Source organism: Eleutherodactylus coqui, chromosome 4 (assembly GCF_035609145.1).
Source record: "Eleutherodactylus coqui strain aEleCoq1 chromosome 4, aEleCoq1.hap1, whole genome shotgun sequence".
Classification (NCBI taxonomy): Eukaryota; Metazoa; Chordata; class Amphibia; order Anura; family Eleutherodactylidae; genus Eleutherodactylus; species Eleutherodactylus coqui.
This window is the reverse complement of record NC_089840.1, coordinates 74,364,006-74,384,991: the sequence shown is the minus strand read 5'-3', so window position 1 is coordinate 74,384,991 and position 20,986 is coordinate 74,364,006. Positions and strand designations below refer to the sequence as shown.

Here is a 20,986-nt window from a genome sequence, read left to right as displayed (position 1 = left end):
GCTACTTCCCCGAATTGATGTGAGACATTTTTGATAGAAAAACGCTTTTCATCTGCGGGTAAATCGCATGTTGGTGAGTGCGATATCTGGCTGTGTTTCATGCACTTGCCCGTGTGAAATAAGCCTAAGGGAATATTCATGTGGCAGAGTCCGCCACGGAACTTTCTGCATGGAACCTGCTTGTAAAACCGTGTAAGAAATCGATGGCTATTCTGCTGCGGACAAAATCCAATTTTTCAATGCATTTTCGCATAGGACAGTGTGGATTTTTAAGTGAATTTTGGCGTAGATCTGCACCTGAATCCGCAGTGCAGAATACACTATATGTGAACACACCCTAAGGCCGGCTTCATAGAAGCCCCCTTACTCGCACACTTGAACTCCTTCATTGATCCATCAGAACTTGCTGTGCAGCCCAGAGTTTCATAGTTCACTGCTCTAATGGTAAAGAAACCCTGTCATAGATTGACTGAATAATACCCTTATTGCTACTACTATGCTGCAGGAAGTTGCAAATTAAAGGGGTTGTCCAGTTGTAAACCATTGATGGCCTATCCCCATGAGAGGTGGTCATCAATATTAATCAGTCTGCCACCTGGGACCCCCACCGATCTACTGTTTGTTGGCCAAGTGGGCTTGTAAACAGAGCTGATGTCTGCAGGAAGTACACAGCTTTGTTCCCACGGCAGTGGCCAGGCTTGATACTGCAGGCAAAGTTCCCATTGAAGTGAATGGTAACTTTGCCTGTAATACCAAACCTTTCCACTGTAGTGAAAACGGAGCTGTTTGCTAAAGGCTGTAAAATGCCTACATTGATTTTGAGCGCTGTCGATTTTATTTTTGGGCGTTTCTGCATTTCTAAACGTGATGCGACATCCATTGAAATGAATGGGGAACATTTTTAAGGCTGTCAAAAACACAGTAGAATACTGTGTACAGCGTTTTATCGCATTTTTGAACGCAACATTCTCTGCCACCGGAAGGAAAATGAAAGTGGTGATGTCATTCCATGGCAGATGCGCAGCAAACGCTGTGACCCAATCCACACCATATAGGTGTGGATTTGGCCCCTGTGGACTTCCAACAAAAGGCACGCTTCACACAAGCCTATGCGTATTTGCGCACACTGGAGTGCTGTATATTTGTGGAATGAACGATGCTTTTTTGCGTGCGCATCAGCGTATTTTACTGTACTCTTTGCAGCCACAAGGCCCGTTCATTTGCGCAGGATTTGGGTCCTCTGTATGGCACCTATAGCAGTGGATTTGTGGTGCGGACTCCACCTCATCAAGTAAGGGGGGGAATTCTGCACCAAATGGGGTGACTTGATGCAGTCTGAAAGGGTCTTATATTAGTGAATACGACTCGCACATTGTATGGGGAAATAAAAAACTTGAATAATTAAGTTTATTCCTCAACTATATAAAAAATGTTATTTACACTTTTTAAGCATTTATGTCATTATTCTTACAATTGCATTTGTTAAGCGCTGCCTAAATAACTTTGGATGGCTGCCTGGCATCGGGAACCGCTGCCAGACTAACTGTGTCTCTACAGAGTGTCACTTAGAGCGGACTGGGGTTAATTTGAGGCACGATGCCTCCACAGCACGTGTGGGTGTATCACTGCCCTCTAGGTCACAGTGGGAGGGGCTACCGCAAACCACGCCCCCGTCCACTTGGAAGCGCAGCCGAGCTGCGCATGCTCAGTAACTAAGAGGCCGGGACTGTCCCAGAGAAGAGTTGTGGTCTGCCGGGTGGTGGAGCCTCATAGTGACCTGTACTCAGGTGAGATGCCGGGGAGCTGGGGGCACTGTGTCCGGGCACCGGGAGCCATGGTGAGCAGTCACTGTGCCAGGAGCTGCTGAGAGCATGGCTGACTGAATGAGAGCTGTCTGTGGGGTTGTGTGCGGCTCAGCTACATGCTGCTGCTTGGACTGTAACTGCAGTGAACTTGTGGCTGCACTACAAGTCCCAGCATGACCACTCAGCATGTCCATATGGGTCATGTGTGCAGGTAATAGTACGTCACCACCTGTCAGTATCAGCTCTGCCCTCTGTGGGGCGCTGTGTTCAGTGGTAGTACTGCAGCAGGGGGCATTGGGGCAGATTTGGGGGTGTAGCTGCTACTTTGTGATCAGTTCACTCGGACGGCATCGGTAGGTGTTGCTTCATAGTGGAAAAGTCCGCATTTACGTATAAATCGGACTACGACTCCCAATATTGCTGCGATCTTGTGTTAAAAAAATCCCTTCGAAATCTGCATTGTCCAATTACCCCCCCCCCCCTTGTTGAAATTGCGGTATGAACAGCGCCGACTGCTGATCACCGTCTCCGTGAAGGTGTTCTACGGACGCAGTGAGTTCTATCCGTGCTCCGTTTGGGTGTATTAGTACAGATTTTCACTGTAAATATCTGTGGAGGGTTAGGAAAGGGTGCGGTTAGATATCTGCTCATGATATATCAAATGTATCAGCCCTGGAACATATTAACCGTGTCCTAGTGACATGTGCGCCATATTCTTTGTCGCTATAGTAGCTCGTCGTGACGCTCGTCTGAGGGCTCGCAAGCGTATATTCTGCATGTTCTGTCCGTATTTTTTAACCGACCGCATACGGACCCATTGAGTCAAATTGGTGTATTTAACGTGCGCTAAAAAAATTGCAGCATGTCCGTATTCGCAGACCAAAATCTATAGGAGTGCAAAAAGCAAAGAGGTGAATACAGATATTGCGCACGTATCCACTTAGTTTTTTAAGGCATTTTGCCAGGAGACTGTGGCATCAATTGGGCATTCTTGTATTTTATTTATTTTTTATATATATTTTTTTTTTGTGCACGTGAAAAACGCAGTAAATGCGCACCAAAATCGTGTATACACACACTTCATGAAAAGCGCAGTCTTTTGACTCACCAAAATCATGCATGCCTATGTGAATGAGCCCAGCACAATATATGCCACCTTTTTGTGCTCAGGGCATCACAGTCTGCAAATACCGCCCTGCCCAGAGAAAGTGGCTTTCATCGTGGCTGGCGGACAGGACAGGCCTCTGTTATGGGCCTCTACAGAAATAACGATAATAGATATTCCCACTAATCACTTTTCATTGGATTTCATAGACTAAAAGCCGACGTTGTGAATTTGGGCACATCCTGTTAGCTGCTTATTAACAGAAGACAGTAAAGGTGTGCCCGGCGAGTGGATTGTGCAAACACAGATACTGAGCCTGCGGGCGGTGTACATTTGTTGCCTGTTTTACATATACGGTACCATGTGTACGTCAATGTGAAATGAGATATGAGTTGTAAGGGCAGAGGAAGGTTTTTTCCCTTCACTTTCTGTTGCCGGGTTTGTGTGTGTTACACAATAGACAGGCTGGCACGCTGATTTGTTGCTTGCATTTTGCTCACTTCCTACACTGGCACGGGGCACGCTGGTGGTATGCAGTCAGGCCTGTGTGGGCCTCCGCTGTTGACTTCCAGAAATAGTCCAGCAGCTGTGCTTGTACCCGGCTGTGCTGTCATGAAGGCGGGCAATGTCTGTTCTGGTCATGCTTGTTAGTAGACTTCGCAGTATGGCATTGTAGGTTATGCCCTCCTAACAAGGAGGGAGTTTATAGAAAAGATCGTGTGCCAGTTCTGGTGGCTGAGAACAGACAGATGGGCATTGCTGCTGCGGTTGTTTGGGTTGCTTTACTTTGTTACATAGTGTCCTGGTATGTTGCTGTTTGGAGAGGTGATATTGTGAGCAAGTGTTTCTTTATAAACAGAGTCCATGTAGCAGAACTGTAGCAATACTCCTCCTGTAGAAGAGCCTTTAGTAGGAAGAGGGATGGAATGTAGGCTGCCACTTGGTAATGGCATTCACAATTCTTTTGGCAAGGCTTGTGTCATATTCCGCTGTCCTTGGTAAACGCTACAAATATGATAGGATTATGTTTTCTGCAGCAGGCTTGCGAGGATTTTCTACTTGAGAACATGTATTTACAGATGGATACTTTGTTGCAGATGTGTTGACTTTTAGGCTGGGTTCATATGGGGTGGAAGTGCTGCTGAATCTCCGTGCGGAAAGTCTGCATGGCAATTTTGCCCGTGCCTCTTAATTCCGGGTTTAGCTAGCAAAGTGGGCGAGATTTTGCAAAAATCTTGTCCACGCTGCGGCCAAGCCGCACAAAAACTGACATGCGGCGCAGAATTCAATTCTGCAGCATGTCGATTCTTTTCTCCTTTCTGCAGCGGCCTCTCTATGGAGAGAGAAAGCCACAGCGGAATGCCGACGGCGAAACTACTTTTCTTTTTTTTTTTCATGCAGCCATTCCGCTAAAATTCCGTCCCGTGTGACCCCAGCGCTCACACACATTAGATTTTGTGTAGCTGAAAAAATGTGCAACAGATCTGCACTCTTTGGTGTGGATTTTGGTGGGGATCCGGAGCAGATTTTAGGCCTCCTTCCCACGAACGGATTTCCGCCGCGTAATTCGCGGCGAAAATCCGCTGCGTTGCCCGCAGCTATTAGGTTCTATTGAACCTAATAGCACAATGCTCACGATGCGTAATTCCACCGCGGAATTACGCACCGCGATTTCTCCCGTCCTCACCCGCAGCATGCTCTATTTTCTGCGGGTGAGGACGGGCTGTACGCACTGACGGCTTCCATTGCAGTCAATGGAAGCCGTCCGTTCACGCTATCTCCCGCTGTCACCAGCGGGAGATAGCGTGAAAAAACGCTTTCCCGCCCACCGCCGCGCGTCATATGACGCCATATGACGCGCACGGCCGCGTCACGTGACACGGCCGGCCGCGTCACGTGACACGGCTGGTGACGCGCGGCGGTGGGCGGTGACGTGGCGGCGGTGGGCGGGGAAGCGATTTCACGCTATCTCCCGCAGGTAAGTATAGGGGCTCTGGGGGGCGCCGTGACGGGCTTCGCAGCGGAATATTACGCTGCGGAGCCCGTCACGCTCGTGGGAAGGAGGCCTTAGTCCTTCAATTGGTTTCATGTGGCTGAGAAAATCGCATGAGATTTGCACAACACACGAATATGAACCTCCTTCTTTTGAATGGAGTCATATACACGAAAAAAGCTCTAGCTTTTCATGTTTGTCATAACATATCGCCTATTGATTTCAATGGGATCTTTAATGCCTCGCATGCCGGGCCATACAAGGTTTCCCATTGAAATCAGTGGGAAAAACTTCTGATCATCTATTGCACAAGAGGATCAGAACTTTACAGATGCAATGCGTTTGCCTGAAAAACGCCTCGCATCCATTGGTAGATATCACGCTCGTCCGTGTGGAGGTAGCCTGAAGGGGTGACATTTGCAGCGTATTACAGTAAAGTTGATGTGGCTGAGATCTCAAGTAATCTCATACACACTAAAAAAAAAAATCTTAAGCATTCTAAGTCCACAACATGTCGCTATATGCTGCAGGTTCGACAGCCCTGGAAGCCTTGCTTTGCAGTTCACCTCTGTAGAACTCGTAATAATGATCTTTGTGGGGTTCCCCCAACCACATTTGGCTGTGTAATTTAGTGACAGCACCCACTTGAAGGAATTAGTGACCATGTGATGTATGAAGCAAGAGGTGCTCCGCTCCGGTCAAAAAATGGGCCTCCCTTTTTGTTTAAGATGTCCGTATGGGGTCACTTTTTTGGACGGTCAGGAAATAATTTCAGTTTTCTTTTTTTTTTGTTTTTTCTTTCCGAAATCTCATTTAACACAGTAAAAAGTTCTGCCATAACTCAGATATTCCGCTCCGTGTGGTTGTCGTGCATTGTGATCATTTAACGTAATAATTGTGGTAGGGAAGGAAGTTCTTGATGGCACCGATGTTCTGCTATTCTCTGCTTAATCGTTTGTGTCATTTGTCTTATTGAATTACATTATACATTAAACGAAAAATCATGTGTTCTTCAAACTGTCTTCCAGCTAGTGCCGTGCCAAGCCAGGACTAAATGAGTGCCAAGGCTGTGCACATCATCCATGGCTCTATGTAGGGGAACGGAGGGTGCAGCAACTCTTCTTTCTATAGGGCACTGGTCTATGAGCGGTGGCACTCCGGCTGTTGTGAAGATGTGACTCCCTGCATCATGTGACAGCCGCACGCCATAAATATCAACCAGATATTGTGTGCCTCAAATAATGCTAGATAAACTACAGAAGTCTACCCTTGTTCAGTGTATTCATTCTGCTTTATCCTAGATCTTATGTCTGTCTGTATGGCCCTTAGGATGGGGCTATATATTTAGTGGGGTATAGTTCACGAACAGCTGAAAAGGTAGCTGACTCCGTGATGAATTTGTCCTAACTCTTACCCTTACTGGTGGTGGTACTCACAATCTAGCGTATCTAGTGAGTCCCTGGTGTGAGCATACATCCTAAGGCTGGCTTCACACTACCGGATTCCTAGCATATCGCATGCATTGAAAGGTATGTAGCTTCTATTTTTTTTTTTTTAAATCCCCTTTCACATTCGCAGAAACGAATCGTGGATTCCGCGAGTGAAGGAGAAATCGCTGCATGCTCTAATTTGCTGTGGACTTCGAGCAGACGGCCTCCTTTGAAGCCAATAGAGGCCGTCCAAACACAAAGCCCATCCACAATTAACATTGCAGATGGGCTGCGGGTACTCGCTTCATTGCGTAGCAATAGCGCAGGAAATGCAAGTATTTAAAAAACTATATATATATATATATATATATATATATATATATATATATATATAAATATAACAAAAATCTGTACTGCGCATGGCCGCCTGCAAGCCTTCGTGGTCAACTGCAGCGAGCGTGATGTCGGGCCAAGTTTCACGGTATTACACTCGCCTGTGTGAAATTAGCCTAAGGTCAAATTGGCTTTCTAAAAATATGGCCCATCAGTATGTTTATTGGAGTGTGGAAGAAAGCCAGCAAACCTTCAATAGCATATACATCCCCCTAAATAACATCATATTGGTAGATTTCGAATAATGGAGCCTCCTTTTTGGTATGTGAAGCATATTCTTATAGAAACGCCAATGGCCCCCATTGTAACACAAGTACCAGTTTAACAGGTTTCTGTAGTCCTTTCCACATAGCTGCATTGTGAACTTTACTGCACTGTCTCTAAACTTTCACTCTCTCCCATTGATCTGGGATTTATTCCAGGAAATTTGGCTACTCCACCCAGATCCTTCCTACCTGAGCACTATGAGTCATTATCAGCAGCAAACTATGTGCAGTTCCTGAAAAAGTACACTGGACATGTGGAAAGTCCATCACGGCCCGGGTGTCCTGCCTGTAGTTCCTTCTGTAAGACGTCTTTGGATAAGCACTTTGCACAGACGCTCTTGACGAGTTGCAAAGCCTTTCTGGTGGCGCACGGAGCGGCACGGTAGTAGAACTCCTGATCTCTTGGTTTTCAGTCTAAGTAGTGATTTGTTCTGAGCTTTATCTGAGTGATCCCTTCCTGGAAGATGTACAAGTCGTGTCTCGAATACCTTGCTGGCTGCATTCCTGTATAACTTGTATCTCAGAGATCTTGTACTCTGAGACTTGGTGATTACTAGCGGTTATAGTAAATGACTTGAACTGCTACATGTTTGCCATACTTTAAATATTTCACACTAACTTTTTGTTCATGTACTGAGTGTTCTAGTGAGTAATAGGCGTATGTGAACTTCTGTACAGTTTGGCGGACTGCCTTGCCATCTCAAGTTTACAGTAATAGGAAGAAGAAAAGACAAGATTGTTGATCCTTAACATGGGACTAAACGTGTTGCAAACTGTCTAGTGGCAGGTGGTTGCATGCGTGCCTAAAGGCCCTTTTACACGCAATGATCGATGGAAAATGAACAATTGTGCAGTGTAAACATGGCCAACGCTCGAACGATAATTCATTCGCTTATCGTTTGTTTCATGCAAGCAAAAAATAAAAGCTGGATCATTTGCTAATCTTTTAGTTTAGGCCTCTCTCACATGGGTGACAGCGATATCGCTGCAGGAAAGTTGCATCTATGCTCAGTGCAATGTCGCTGCGTTTTGCTACAAAGTTGTGCGACTTTGTAGTGCTCTTTTGCCATAGCTTTTTTGGGGGATTGAAATATAAATCCTACTCTGAAAATAAGCCCTATCTGCATTAAAAACAATATATTACTTAACAGGCACTGTCTGCTCCACTGCACTTCGCCGCCGCCGCTTCGGCACTTGTTTGTAGTTTTTAGCCAGCGCTTAATGGTCACAGGTTTCAATAACCCTTCCTTCAGGAAGCATAGGCTCTGATTGGCTGAGCCGTGGCGCTTGAGATCCAATCACAGCCATTCACTGTGGTGGCTGTGATTGGCTCATGGAGCGCTGCAGTGATTGGCTGATCTGGAGCGCTCAAGAACCAGTCAACCAGCGCTTCCTAGAGTGCGGGGTTATTGAAACACCTGACCAGGAAGCGCTGGCTGAAAACTACAAACAAGTGCCGGGGCTACGGAGGAGAAATGCGGCAGAGCGGACAGCGCCTTTTAGGTAATGCACTGGGGTTTTTGTGTTAAGTGCAGCTAGGGCTTATTTTAGGGCTCAAACAGTAGGACTTCCTACTGTAAAAGTTGCATCGCTTGAAAACCGTGCTTTCATGTGATACAACACAAAGGAAAGCTTCATAGGGAGACATGGACTACAAAACATCGCAAATTGCGGCTGTATAGAGCATGTTGTGATTTTTTTTTTTCCCTTTCTTGCAATGTAGCAGCCTACAAAACACTGCTAAGGAGAAGGAACCCATTGGAAAGCGTGGGCTTCACATCCATGTGATTTGTAGCACTGTTGCGCCATCAGTAATTTACACGCTCTTGTTGCCTGTGTGAAAACTGCTTTAAATGCAGACCGTTCAGTCGTTCGCATTCACTTAGGCCATTTTCACACGCAATCTGTAAAATGCTGTGCTTTAAACCCAGCATTTTACCGTGATTTTGAACGTATTGTACAGCATTCGGGAGCGGTTTTTAACACACCCCAATATTGTAATGGCTGATGGGATGTGATTAAAAAGCGCTTAAACACACGAAAAGAGAGCAGTCAGCGCTTGAAAATCGCAACGATAGAAACAGTGTTTGAACGCTAGTCTGCGAAGCATCGTTGAAATGCTGTAAAAAGCAGTAAGTGTGAGAGTGGCCTTACACAGTGAAGGGACAATTTAGTAGGCAATTTATCTGCATATATTATGGTTGTTTTTTAGGGATGAGCGAGTATACTCGCTAAGGCACTACTCGCTCGAGTAATGTGCTTTAGCCGAGTATCTCCCGGCTCGTCCCTAAAGATTCGGGGGCCGGCGCAGCTGACAGGTGAGTTGCGGCAGGGAGCAGGGGAGAGCGGGCGGGAGAGAGATCTCCCCGCCCCGCGACGGCCCCCGACTCTTTCGGGACGAGCGGGGAGATACTCGGCTAGGGCACATTACTCAGACGAGTAGTGCCTTAGCGAGTATACTCGCTCATCCCTATTGTTTGTTTGTTTTTAAACTGCCATAAATCTGAAGATCTGTCATTATAACATTGTCAACTCCAATCCTCCAAACAAGTGTGTGTGTGTGTGTGGTATAGCCTCCCGTCGTACCCCAAAATGCATGGTACAGCCTCCCGTCGTACCCCAAAATGCATGGTACAGCCTCCCGTCGTACCCCAAAATGCATGGTACAGCCTCCCGTCGTACCCCAAAATGCATGGTACAGCCTCCCGTCGTACCCCAAAATGCATGGTACAGCCTCCCGTCGTACCCCAAAATGCATGGTACAGCCTCCCGTCGTACCCCAAAATGCATGGTACAGCCTCCCGTCGTACCCCAAAATGCATGGTACAGCCTCCCGTCGTACCCCAAAATGCATGGTACAGCCTCCCGTCGTACCCCAAAATGCAGCTGATTAATTTACAGCTTCTCTCCTCAGTGGACAGAAACATGTATTCTGACGCCTGTTGGCTTCGGACCAGTAATAATAATGGCTGGGCTGTGAGGTAGTTTCTACCACAGGTTGGAATATTATTTTTCCTCCAAGTAGGTGAAAGAGCACATAATGTGGTGCAGAAGGTCAGCAGCTGGAGGGTTTGTCAGAACCTCGCAGTTCTCTCTAGTGTTTTGCTAAAGAGGAGACCTTTTATACCTCGGTAATATTAGATGTTCAGTATTTGCATTGATTTGCATGCCATCCAAACTTGGTTTTGTCTATTGCTTAGCATTAGTATACGACAGGGAGTGCAGGATAAAGTTCAGTGGTTGGAGCGTTATATAGTTGCAAGAAAATGTGAGCCTTCTAGAATGAAATGGATATAAAGGAAAATGTGTTGCAAAAATCTCAGAATCACTTTATTAAGCAAAAGCGTTTCAAAGTTATTACCACATGAAGTGAAACATGTCCGATATGAAAAATTGGGCTTGGTCACATGGGCCAAAACTGGGCTGGGATAGCAAGTGGTTAATCAACCAACCAGTGACTATTTTTGGGTGAGCTCAAAGTGCCTAGTGAAGGCATTATCACTGTTAGTGGCCAGATTTACACGGAATAACTATTGCGTGCGTTTGATCGATTTGTACAAAAAAAGAATAAAATAGGCCAGCACTCCCCAATGGAAATATATCTCTATAGAAATCTATAGGTTCACGTTAAACCACGGCTGTAACATACAGTAGAAGCAGAAACCAAAAATGGCAACAGCACGCAAAATACATTTACTATCAGGGGTATACATACCTATAATCAATACTCCAACCACATTAAATAATGCAAGGTTCTTGGTATGTAATTCGATCATTATTTAATGTGCTTAGAGTACTGATTATAGGTATGTAGATCTCTGATAGTAAATGTATTTTGCGAGCTGTTGCCATTTTTCGTTTCTGCTTCTACATTTGATCAATTTGGATGAATAATTGTTCCTTGGCCTCATGTCCACGGGATGATTATTTAAAATCCGCAGCGTTTTTCCTGCACTCGGATCCGTGCCCCATAGGGATGCATTGGACACCCGTGGGTAGATAAATACCCGCGGATGGTATTTAAAAGTGATTAAAAAATTTCCGGTGCATGAAAAAAAACGCGCCATGCTCCATTTAAGTGCGGATCACGCTCCAGATGGCCCCCATTGATCTCTATGAGTGCAGGAGATCCGCTGCGGATATTAAATGTGAATTAAATCGGTGCGGGAGATCCACTGCTGATTTCAAGGCTGGGAGGTGGAGAAAGTACTAGGAGGTGGGGTAAAGTGGGCAAAACACCTCCAGCGTAAAAATTGCATCCGCGTAAATACACGCGTGAAAAAAAACGCATCCGCATGTCACCCGCATGCAATAAAATACAATTTTAAGCTCAGCGGAAGATAGCGTGAACGGACGGCTTCCATTGACTGCAATGGAAGCCGTCCGCGCGTACACCCGCGGCAAATAGAGCATGCTGCGGGTGAGGATGGGAGATTTCACGGTGCGGAATTCCGCGGTGGAGTTTCGCACCGTGAGCCCTGAGCTATTAGGTTCAGCAGAACCTAATAGCTGCGGGCAACGCAGCGGATTTTCGCCGCGAATTACGCAGCGGAAATCCGTCCGTGTGAAGGAGGCCTAACATTCAATTTATTTGTGTTATTAGCTTAGTTTAATGACACACACAATCAAGATACATTGTATCATTGCAGAAATCTAGGTAATTCCATAGGATCCACTTCCATTTTCTTGCAAGGGTACTTCTATTATTGTATATTCTATTATTATTCTGTTATTGAACTGTTTGTAAAGTTGTTGGGTGTGCCGCTTACCTGCTGAATGAAGGTTTTTCAGCGGTGCAGAGGCTTTTTAGAAACTTTAGGTGGTGCTAAGTGCTTGCCACTAGTGAAATGCTGTAGAGATTGAAATCTTGGCATCTAATGCTCTACTCCAGTCAATCATTGGTTTAGCTAAATGTGAGTTCTTGATCTTCTACCCAAATGATTGACAACCACTGATAGCATTGCACGATGGAGTTGTGGCCCTTCTCTATAGACTCTGAATGGATGGGGGAAAGGGTCCACTTAGGGCAGCTGGTGTCGAGATGCCTTATTAGTGCTTATGGACATTATAGAGAGTTCTTCACTATTCAAAACCAACTTCTGTATTCCCGAGAAGCGGGTGCTAAGCGCGAGCATAAATTGCATAATCGCCCATTGACTGCCGTGCGCCAGATTTAAAGGGTTTATATATATTATATATACCTTGAGGGCTCCCCCTCACTGGCAATAAGATTGCTCAATTTTTGCGTGATGCAAGAGTGAGTGAAAATGCAGAATTATAAAACCTATGATTTTTCCATGGTTTCATTCCCATTTGCGGTGTTTTTCACTCATGCGTTGTGGCGTTGGAAAAAAATTTGCAGCATCACAAAGCACAAACTTGCAATTTTCATGCAATGCGCCTTTAACATGAGAAACTCCTATTGTCTATCATGAGAAAAATGCACGATAAAATTGCGAGAGGCAGCGATGTTTTTGCAAGAAACACAATTGCGATTTTTCTAGCCAGTGTGAAGGTGCATCCGAATCCGTCCCTTGGAGCAGTGGCATTTGTGTGCACACCTGGTTGCTCTAGTTTTCATCTGTACTGCGGATGGTCTGCATGGCGAGCTGTCGGACATGCACAGTACAGATTTTTATTTATTTATTTTTAAAAACTACTTTTTTCCCTGCGTCCTCGCCTGGCAATGACACCGAGTCTGCAACCTTTCCGTAATACAAGGCCACGGGTCGGGCGGCTTTCATTGACTTCAGTGTAAGCAGTCTGTGCAGATTCTGCACAAAAATGGACCATGCTGAGTTGTTTTTTTTTCATTTATTTTTTTCCTCCGCTTGTGGAAATCGCAATTGGTTTCCGCAAGTGTGTAGGAAGAATCGATTTTTGCATAGCTTGCTATAGGCAGTATTTGCTGTGCATCCGCAGTGCAGAAGCCTGCCATAGATTCTGCAGCAAATATCCGCCCTTAGGCAGGGGCCTAAGGCTGCGTTTACACTTGGCATTTTTTTTTATGTGCTTTTGAACTGCTGCAAAAACACATTTTAAAAAATGCATCCTTTTTTTTTTTTTTTTTTGTCCATGACTTTTAGCTGCAATTAACAAATGCAGCGAGAAAACCACCAAGTGTGAATGCGGGCTAAAGGACAATTCATTCATGCAGAATATTTCTGCAAGATGCACCTAAAGACGCAGCTTAATCTTCTGCTCCATAGCCCACATGTAGACATGCAGAATTTTCGGCGTCCTTTAGGTGCATCTCGCAGTAATGTGATTTGAAATGTGGACCAGGTAACTGCTTTGGCCTTTATAGCATCTTATTGCTGGGGGCTTCTGGAGCTGGAGCCTCATTGGCTCACCTTGCAGTCCAGCTGCCTCAAGGTGTATTCACACGGGGGAGTTTTTCTGTGCAAGTTTTATGTATTGTGAGATGCACAAAACTGTCATGAATATACAACTCGGTTGCAATTGGTATGCTTACATGGGCATTTTTTTTCTCACTGCAACCCTGCGAGATAGAAAGATTGTAGCATGTCCTTATGGGGGGAGGGGGGCGATATTGCCATTTTCTATAGGAGAACAAAAATAAATGTGCTTTTCATGGAAGTATGATGCAATTTTTTGGGCTAGTTTTTCTTACCTAACACAGGAAAATAGGAGCTTATACTGCGTGGAAGAACTTGGTCACCTTCGCCATTGTGATTGCAGGCTTATATGTGTCAAATATTGGCCTGGGGGAATGTGTGCAGAGATTTCTCATATCGGTATCCACAGCAGCCAGAAGCGAAAATGTGTGTATTCATCTGTGCTATTAAGGGAACCTGTCACCAGTTTTTCGGACAGTTGACCACTGGCAGCGCTACCATTGTGCATTATCTATCATTCCCACACTGCTTTTGCCATTAATGCTGATAAAGGCATACTGGAGTAATAGAGGTTTAAAATGTAAATTAGGTGAGCAGTAGTATGGGCGGGCTCTCTCCTTGTTTGTTTTCCTGTATAAAGGGTTAATCATTGATTTGCAGGAATGCTGCCATCCAATAGGTGGCGCTGCAGAGATATTGTTCCATCTTCCTTATTTGCATATATTTCCCAGAGAAGCATGCATGGCCTTATAAGTCTCCTCACTCACCTTCTAGAGGCTCTCCGTAAGGAGTGAGGATACCCCTCCCGAGAGGGGACTAAAAGGATAGCCTGGGTAGGAAAACAACTAGCGAGAAGAGATGGTCTGCCCCCCCCCCCCCCCCCCGGACACTCGCCTTCAAAAGCAGTGTGGGAGTAACAGATACCGCACAATGGTAGCGCTGCTAGTGGTCAACTGGCCTAAAAACTGGTGAGCGGTTCCCTTAAAGGGCTGTATCTGAAGGAAATGCTTTTTCTGAACTGCTCTAACCTTTGTGTGGTCCATTCAGCTGCAGGTATCCAGGCAGCATGCGGAAGGTAAGTGCAACCATTGCATGGAGTTTAGTGCTGCTAGGCAGCTGCTGTCTTGGGCTGAACACTGTGTGCCGCTACATGTAACACTTGTAGTTCTGCTGTTACTCATCAGCTATTAGAATGTGTTTGCAGTATTTCTATTTAGACTTCTGTAGTATTTCAGAATGAGTCTGTTCTGTTGTAGAAGTAATGCCGCAGTTCTGTCATTTAGTTCTGTGTGTTTAGCCGGCAAATACTGTATAATTAACCCTTTGCAATCCAATTTTGGATTCAGGATTTCCTAGGGGGTCTTCTCTTTCTGCTATTATACAATGGTGCCATCTGCTGGCTAGAGCCAGTACTGTGGTATGAGACATGCTGGAGAGGCCCCCGACAACAGAGCGGCCAGTAAAATACAGTAAGAATACCCTGCCGGACGTCTTCCGACAACAGAGCTGTACAGCCTTCAGTCAGAATATCTTCGGACGTCACAGTGGATTGGAAAGGGTTAGGCCTCCTTCCCACGAGCGTGACGGGGTCCGCCGCGTAATATTACGCAGTGAAGCCCGTCACGGCGCCCCCCAGAGCCCCTATACTTACCTGCGGGAGATAGCGTGAAATCGCTTCCCCGCCCACCACCGCCGCGTCACCGCCCGTCACCGCCCACCACCGCCGCGTCACCGAGCGTGTCACGTGACGCGGCCGGCCGTGTCACGTGACGCGGCCGGCCGCGTCATTTGGCGTCAGATGACGCGCGGCGGTGGGCGGGAAAGCGTTTTTTCACGCTATCTCCCGCTGGTTACAGCGGGAGATAGCGTGAACGGACGGCTTCCATTGACTGCAATGGAAGCCGTCAGTGCGTACAGCCCGTCCTCACCCGCAGCAAATAGAGCATGCTGCGGGTGAGGACGGGAGAAATCGCGGTGCGTAATTCCGCGCTGGAATTACGCATCGTGAGCATTGTGCTATTAGGTTCAATAGAACCTAATAGCTGCGGGCAACGCAGCGGATTTTCGCCGCGAATTACGCGGCGGAAATCCGTTCGTGGGAAGGAGGCCTTAATGTTTAATTCTAGGACTCAGTACTGCACCTGTAGGTAGTGATTAGTATACTGCCATGATCTCTAAGTAATCTTGTAGATATCATACCTTTTTATTGGCAAACAAAAACGCGCAAAAATAGAATAGACAGCGCTAAAAAAATCATGGCGTTAAAAAAAGGCCGCATTCGAGCGCCGGTCTACGAGGCTCTATATTTAAATCAATGGGAGTATTGTAGCCCAGCGCTCAGGACGCTGCACTAATCGTGGCAAGCGTGAGAGTGGCCTAACTGAGCAAACGCAGTAAAACAAAACTATGTAAATTTGGTTATGCCATAATCGTACTTACCCGCAGAAATTGGCCGGGCTCAGATGGCCGTAATCCACTGCGTGCCGCCTCCGCAGGGTCCACATGCATGGCACGCAGCAAGTATGCAATGACATTGTGTACTTGCTATGTCCTGCCAATCACCATGTACTTTCTTGGCGTGTATGCCCGTGTAATATGCGCCGAGATAGAACATGCTGCGATTTCTCTTGCACAGGTTTTCTATGAAATTTGTGTGAGCAGCAACATGGCCATCTATGAGAGATTAGTACAGTGTGTGCCACACGTAAAACGTGAACACAGAATATGCTATATACTAACACTGTTGTGTGATCTCGACCTGAGGCCTGTTTCACACAGACAATAACGATATCGCCATGACAAAATTGCAGCATTATCGCAGCTGTGTTCCTGCGATTTCTGTGTGATATTTTGTCTCGCTCTTTTGCCAGGATTTTGGGGACGGCTTGAAATATAAGCCCTATCCTGAAAATAAGGCCTAGCTGCATTAAAAAAAAGTACATCACCTATCTGGCGCTGCCCGCTCTGCCACACTTCTCCTCCCGAAGCTCCAGCACACTTGTTTGTAGTCTTTAGCCGCTGCTTCCTCATCAGGAAGTTCATAAATCCCGCCTCCAGAAAGCGCTGACTCTGATTGGCTGAGCAGTGGTGCTCGAGAACCAATCACAGCCATTTAATACAATGATTGGTTCATTGAACTCTGCATTGCTTGGGTTTTCCTTCTGAATTTCTAACTGCAGCGTGTAAGCACTTCTTTTAAGACTTGAGTTCCCTGGCCGTTGGATTGGACAGCGGTGCTCCTTGTGGTTAGTCAGCTGTACTTGCAAAAGAGAAAATATTACAACCTCATCCAGATATACTCGGATGTTACCTTTCATGTGAGGCAAGCTTATTATATAGGATGGAAGAATATACACACACCTACTACATGGCCAAACATGAATTGACATCTTAAAGGGGTTGTCCCGCGCCAAAACGGGTTTTTTCTTTTCAACCCCCCCCCCCGTTCGGCGCGAGACAACCCCGATGCAGGGACCTAAAGAAAGCTTACCGGAGCGCTTACCTTAATCCCCGCGCTCCGGTGACTTCTATACTTACCGGTGAAGATGGCCGCCGGGATCCTCTTCCTCCGTGGACCGCAGCTCTTCTGTGCGGTCCATTGCCGATTCCAGCCTCCTGATTGGCTGGAATCGGCACGTGACGGGGCGGAGCTACACGGAGCTACACGGAGCCCCATAGAGAACAGGAGAAGACCTGGACTGCGCAAGCGCCGCTAATTTGGCCATCGGAGGGCGAAAATTAGTCGGCTCCATGGGAACGAGGACGCTAGCAACGGAGCAGGTAAGTATAAAACTTTTTATAACTTCTGTATGGCTCATAATTAATGCACAATGTACATTACAAAGTGCATTATTATGGCCATACAGAAGTGTATAGACCCACTTGCTGCCGCGGGACAACCCCTTTAAAGGGAATGTGTCAGCTCCTGTGAGCCCCATAAGCAAAAGTAATGGGCACATACGAATGAACGAGTTGAATCCAGTGATGTGAGTCTTGTACTCTCCTTCCATGCCCATTACCCGCTGTGCGCTGTCCAAGTCCCCCCTGAATGCACCTTGGCGGACTACTTGTGCGCACACATGGCATGAGAAGAAGTTGGTGAGTGTAAGACCCGCATTGCTCTATTCAGCCTGTTAGTTCCTGTGTACCCTTAAGTTTTTAGATTATGGGGCTTACAGGAGCTGACAGCCCCCCTTTAACATTACACATAAGTGCTTTTTGTACGCCCCATTCTAAAACCATTAGCAATAATATGGAGTTTGTCCTTTCTTTGCTGCTATTTTGGAAAAACTTTCTTCTAGAATGTAGAGTGACTTTTAGTGTTCAATTTATATTGTAGTACAAGCGAAACTTTGTAATCTTAGAGACAAATGCCTCTTTCTACACTTCTCCTCCTGTGCTAATCATTCACTCTAATTCGTAGCTGAAATCTAGCCTAAAATGGCTTTTGAGCGATCATTTTGCATAACTACTACTTGGTACTAATGCCTATTAGTACCAAGTAGTAGCGTGTGAGCCGTAGGGGGCTGTAATCGGGGAACAGATGACCCGCTGTTCCTTGATTACATTCCCTTTGATCTGCCGTGCGGGGCTGACAGCTGAGATCAGCTGATACAATGCAGTCAGCTGTAATTAGCAGTCCCTGGGCAGAGTACAGCATGCAGTTCTGCTGAACGACTGTTTTCAAGCCAAACTGAAAATCATTGTTTGGCAGAAAACTGGAAGATGGGCAATTTACACGCAACTATTATCGCTCAAAAGATGGTTTTTGAGCAATAATCGTTGTCTAAGTGGACCTTTAAAATAGATTATCCACTCGCTGGGAGATTAGGTTATAGCTGCTGCCCATAGAAATCTATGGAGAGGAGGAAGTAGCTATGGAGAGGGGCAGTGAGATGTGGCTGCAGCTTGGTCATAAAATGCACAGATCTAGTGTGCTCTTCATGTACACACAACCACTTATTCTGAGAAGTCGCCTGAAACAGGCACATTTTTGGTTCAATCCCAAGATGTACAACAAAGCTGAGGTCCAGATCCTGTGCAAACCAGGAACAGAACTCTGCAGATTCCCACTGTGCTGGTGCTTGGTAGTGTTGGAACTAAAGGTACCTTTACACGGGCCGACGTTCCCCCAATTAATGACTCAAATCAGCAACTAGAAGTGACTGTCTGCCCGTATGCACATGCCTTCCCCCTTCCTGACATGGCACTGAGCAATTAGTCGCTGGTCATTCCTTTCTAGTGAGCTGGAACGGAACGACTACTGAGACGTCTCACTTGGTGTAATCGGCAGTTGTTTGAGCGATTGCCTGTTTGCAGTGGATGGAAACTTTGGTTCCTGCGTGAGCGCACAGAGGTAGTGGTCACTGGAACGGCCGTCCAGCTTGTGTGTCATTCTGCGTAATATACCTTGAGGAGAGACTACTTGTATGCAGTGCTGTTTGTGGCTTACTAGTTTGATGCTTGGACTAACCACACTTACAGTTGACTGGAGGGCGGCGCTTGCAGGGCTAAAGTTTGTCCGACTGACTTGTAAAGGCAGCATCCTATGACGTCAACTTGGGACCAGTTCATCGGAACATGTGGATTTCGGTCCGTAAATGCGCAGCATATAGATGGACCGAAACTCGCAGTAGTGTATTTCGCAGGTGTTGGTAGTTTTTTGTTGTTTTTGCATATTTACGTGCGGCAAAAAAAATAAAAAATCCGAAAACCCCCATTGTTTTCCAGCATGAATACACAGGCTTCCTTCATATTTACTGCGCATTTCTGCAGGTCCGTTGCTTTCAATGGCTATTACGCACCAAAGTAGGATATGCTGAATATTTTGTAACGTGACAGTTGTTTGAAAAATACTGTGAATACTGAAATGTAAATCGGTGAGGATCCAGTGCAGCGTGAATACGCCCATGTGAGCGAGCCCTAATCTGGGTATAATCCTGCCTGACATGGGGGCACCCAATAAAGAGAGGGGACAGAGAAGGAGGTACTGATGGAGGGTGCCCTGTGACCGGGAGACCCTTCAGGACTGGTCCTTTTGGGGTGAACATGGCAATAATAAATGTCACTCTGATAACCCGTGATCATTTTATGTATACGTGAAAAAGCAGAACAGCAGATTATAAAACGAACACCCTGAGTTTTTGCAAGCTTTCCTTCCTGATTGCACATTGCTGGGCTTGGTGTCTGAATTCTGAGTCTCGCTGACCCCCAGCTCGGCAGGTCAGACAACCACCGGCACCAGTCGGAGGGGAATAGGAGCTGTAAGGCACTGCTGGCGTGATTTCATCAGGTAAGCAATAAATGCTTAAGGCAATGGATGTTCTAGAGAAGTCCGGGAGGGGGGGGGGGGTGTTTCAAAGATGGCAAATTCCAGTTAGAGCTCAGTTAGTTCATGTCATTCATTTGCCATAATGCATGTATTTTGCTTTAGAACGTCATATATGTAGGACTTATTAACAGATTAAGGATGGGGCATAACTATCTGATCGGTGGGGTTCCTGGCACTCCCAATGGTCACTGGAACGGAGTGACCCTGAATGAATGGAATAGCAATTGAGCATGCACATCGCCGCTCCATTCATTTCAATGGGACTGTTGGTGATAGCAGAGTAAGTAGAGATTCAGGTAAGCTCTGTGCACGGGGAAGAATTGATTTCTGGGATAATTTAGTGATCCTGCATGGAGCAGGGGGTTGGGGGGGGGGGGGGGTTGGACCCGATGACCCTGGAGGTCCCTTCCAACTCTCCCATTCTATGATGTGGTTACTGGTGCTTAATGTGTCACTAGTGTGAAGTGTGGTGGTCCCATTAGTCGTGCCTCAGAGTTTTTCTTGCTGGCGTTCCCCAGACTGGAATTCGTATTTCGTCATCTCACGCCCAGGCTTTTTTTTTTCTTCCAGCAGTAGGCTAATAGTGTGTCAGGAATTCTTGCAATGCCAAGGGCCTTAGCAGCGAGCCTGTGATTAGCACCCTCCTGGTATTTTAGGAGAAGCCCCTGTGAGCAGATGTGTTGCACATTTGCTGAAGCATTTATTTTTTCCCCCTCTTGCATTTCATGATAAATACTCAGGGAGTGGAAGTTTCCTAACCATGAAATGATAAGTTATTGGGTAAACTCGACTCCTCTCTGCCCTTCCCGTCTTAGTGGAATGTGGAATTTTAGATGTTTGTTTGAAAAAGGGTACAGCCTGTCAGTGATATTTTTGGATCTGGCACCCATTCCTTCCTTGGGAGCTAGAACAAACTTGTTTCAAAAAATATATCCTCTTGCTGTAGGACTATATAGCTATGTTTGCTTGTATCTAAAATGACAGTTTTGCAGAGGAGCGTCATCTCAGGTCGCTCTCACACATGCGTTCAGTTAAACGCCGCTTTAAACCGCAGCATTTAACAGTTTTTGAGTGGCGTTTTTGAACGCATGGTACAGCGTTTGGCAGCGCTTTTTAACACGCCCTATCATTGTGATGGGGGATGAGGTGTGTTAAAAAATCTGAACAGACAGCCCTATTTTTTGGGGGCGTTTAGTGCACCTCATCAATGATGAGTGCTAAAAGCCGGTCTTGGCCGCAGTATCACAGTGTCCAAAAACTAAGGTAAAACTCGTGTGTGAGGGCGGCCTTTGTAACACGTGAAA

General features: G+C 46.2%; 1 protein-coding gene across 3 annotated transcripts in view; it reads left to right on the top strand.

The window, feature by feature from the left end:
* The first annotated feature begins 1,678 nt into the window (after positions 1-1,678).
* The window catches only part of MYO1C (myosin IC), a 138,974-nt gene continuing 119,666 nt past the window's right edge, over positions 1,679-20,986 (top strand). Inside the window, exon 1 of one of the 3 annotated variants that reach the window (XM_066599665.1) lies at positions 1,679-1,787. Coding sequence is in view for 2 of the 3 variants with exons in the window: in XM_066599662.1 (XP_066455759.1) it covers positions 1,793-1,837 (45 nt within the window). In the remaining variant the exon portion in view is untranslated. Of the gene's footprint in view, positions 1,838-14,405; positions 14,427-20,986 lie in introns of those variants that run through there. The other 2 variants (XM_066599662.1, XM_066599664.1) reach the window with 2 other exon arrangements.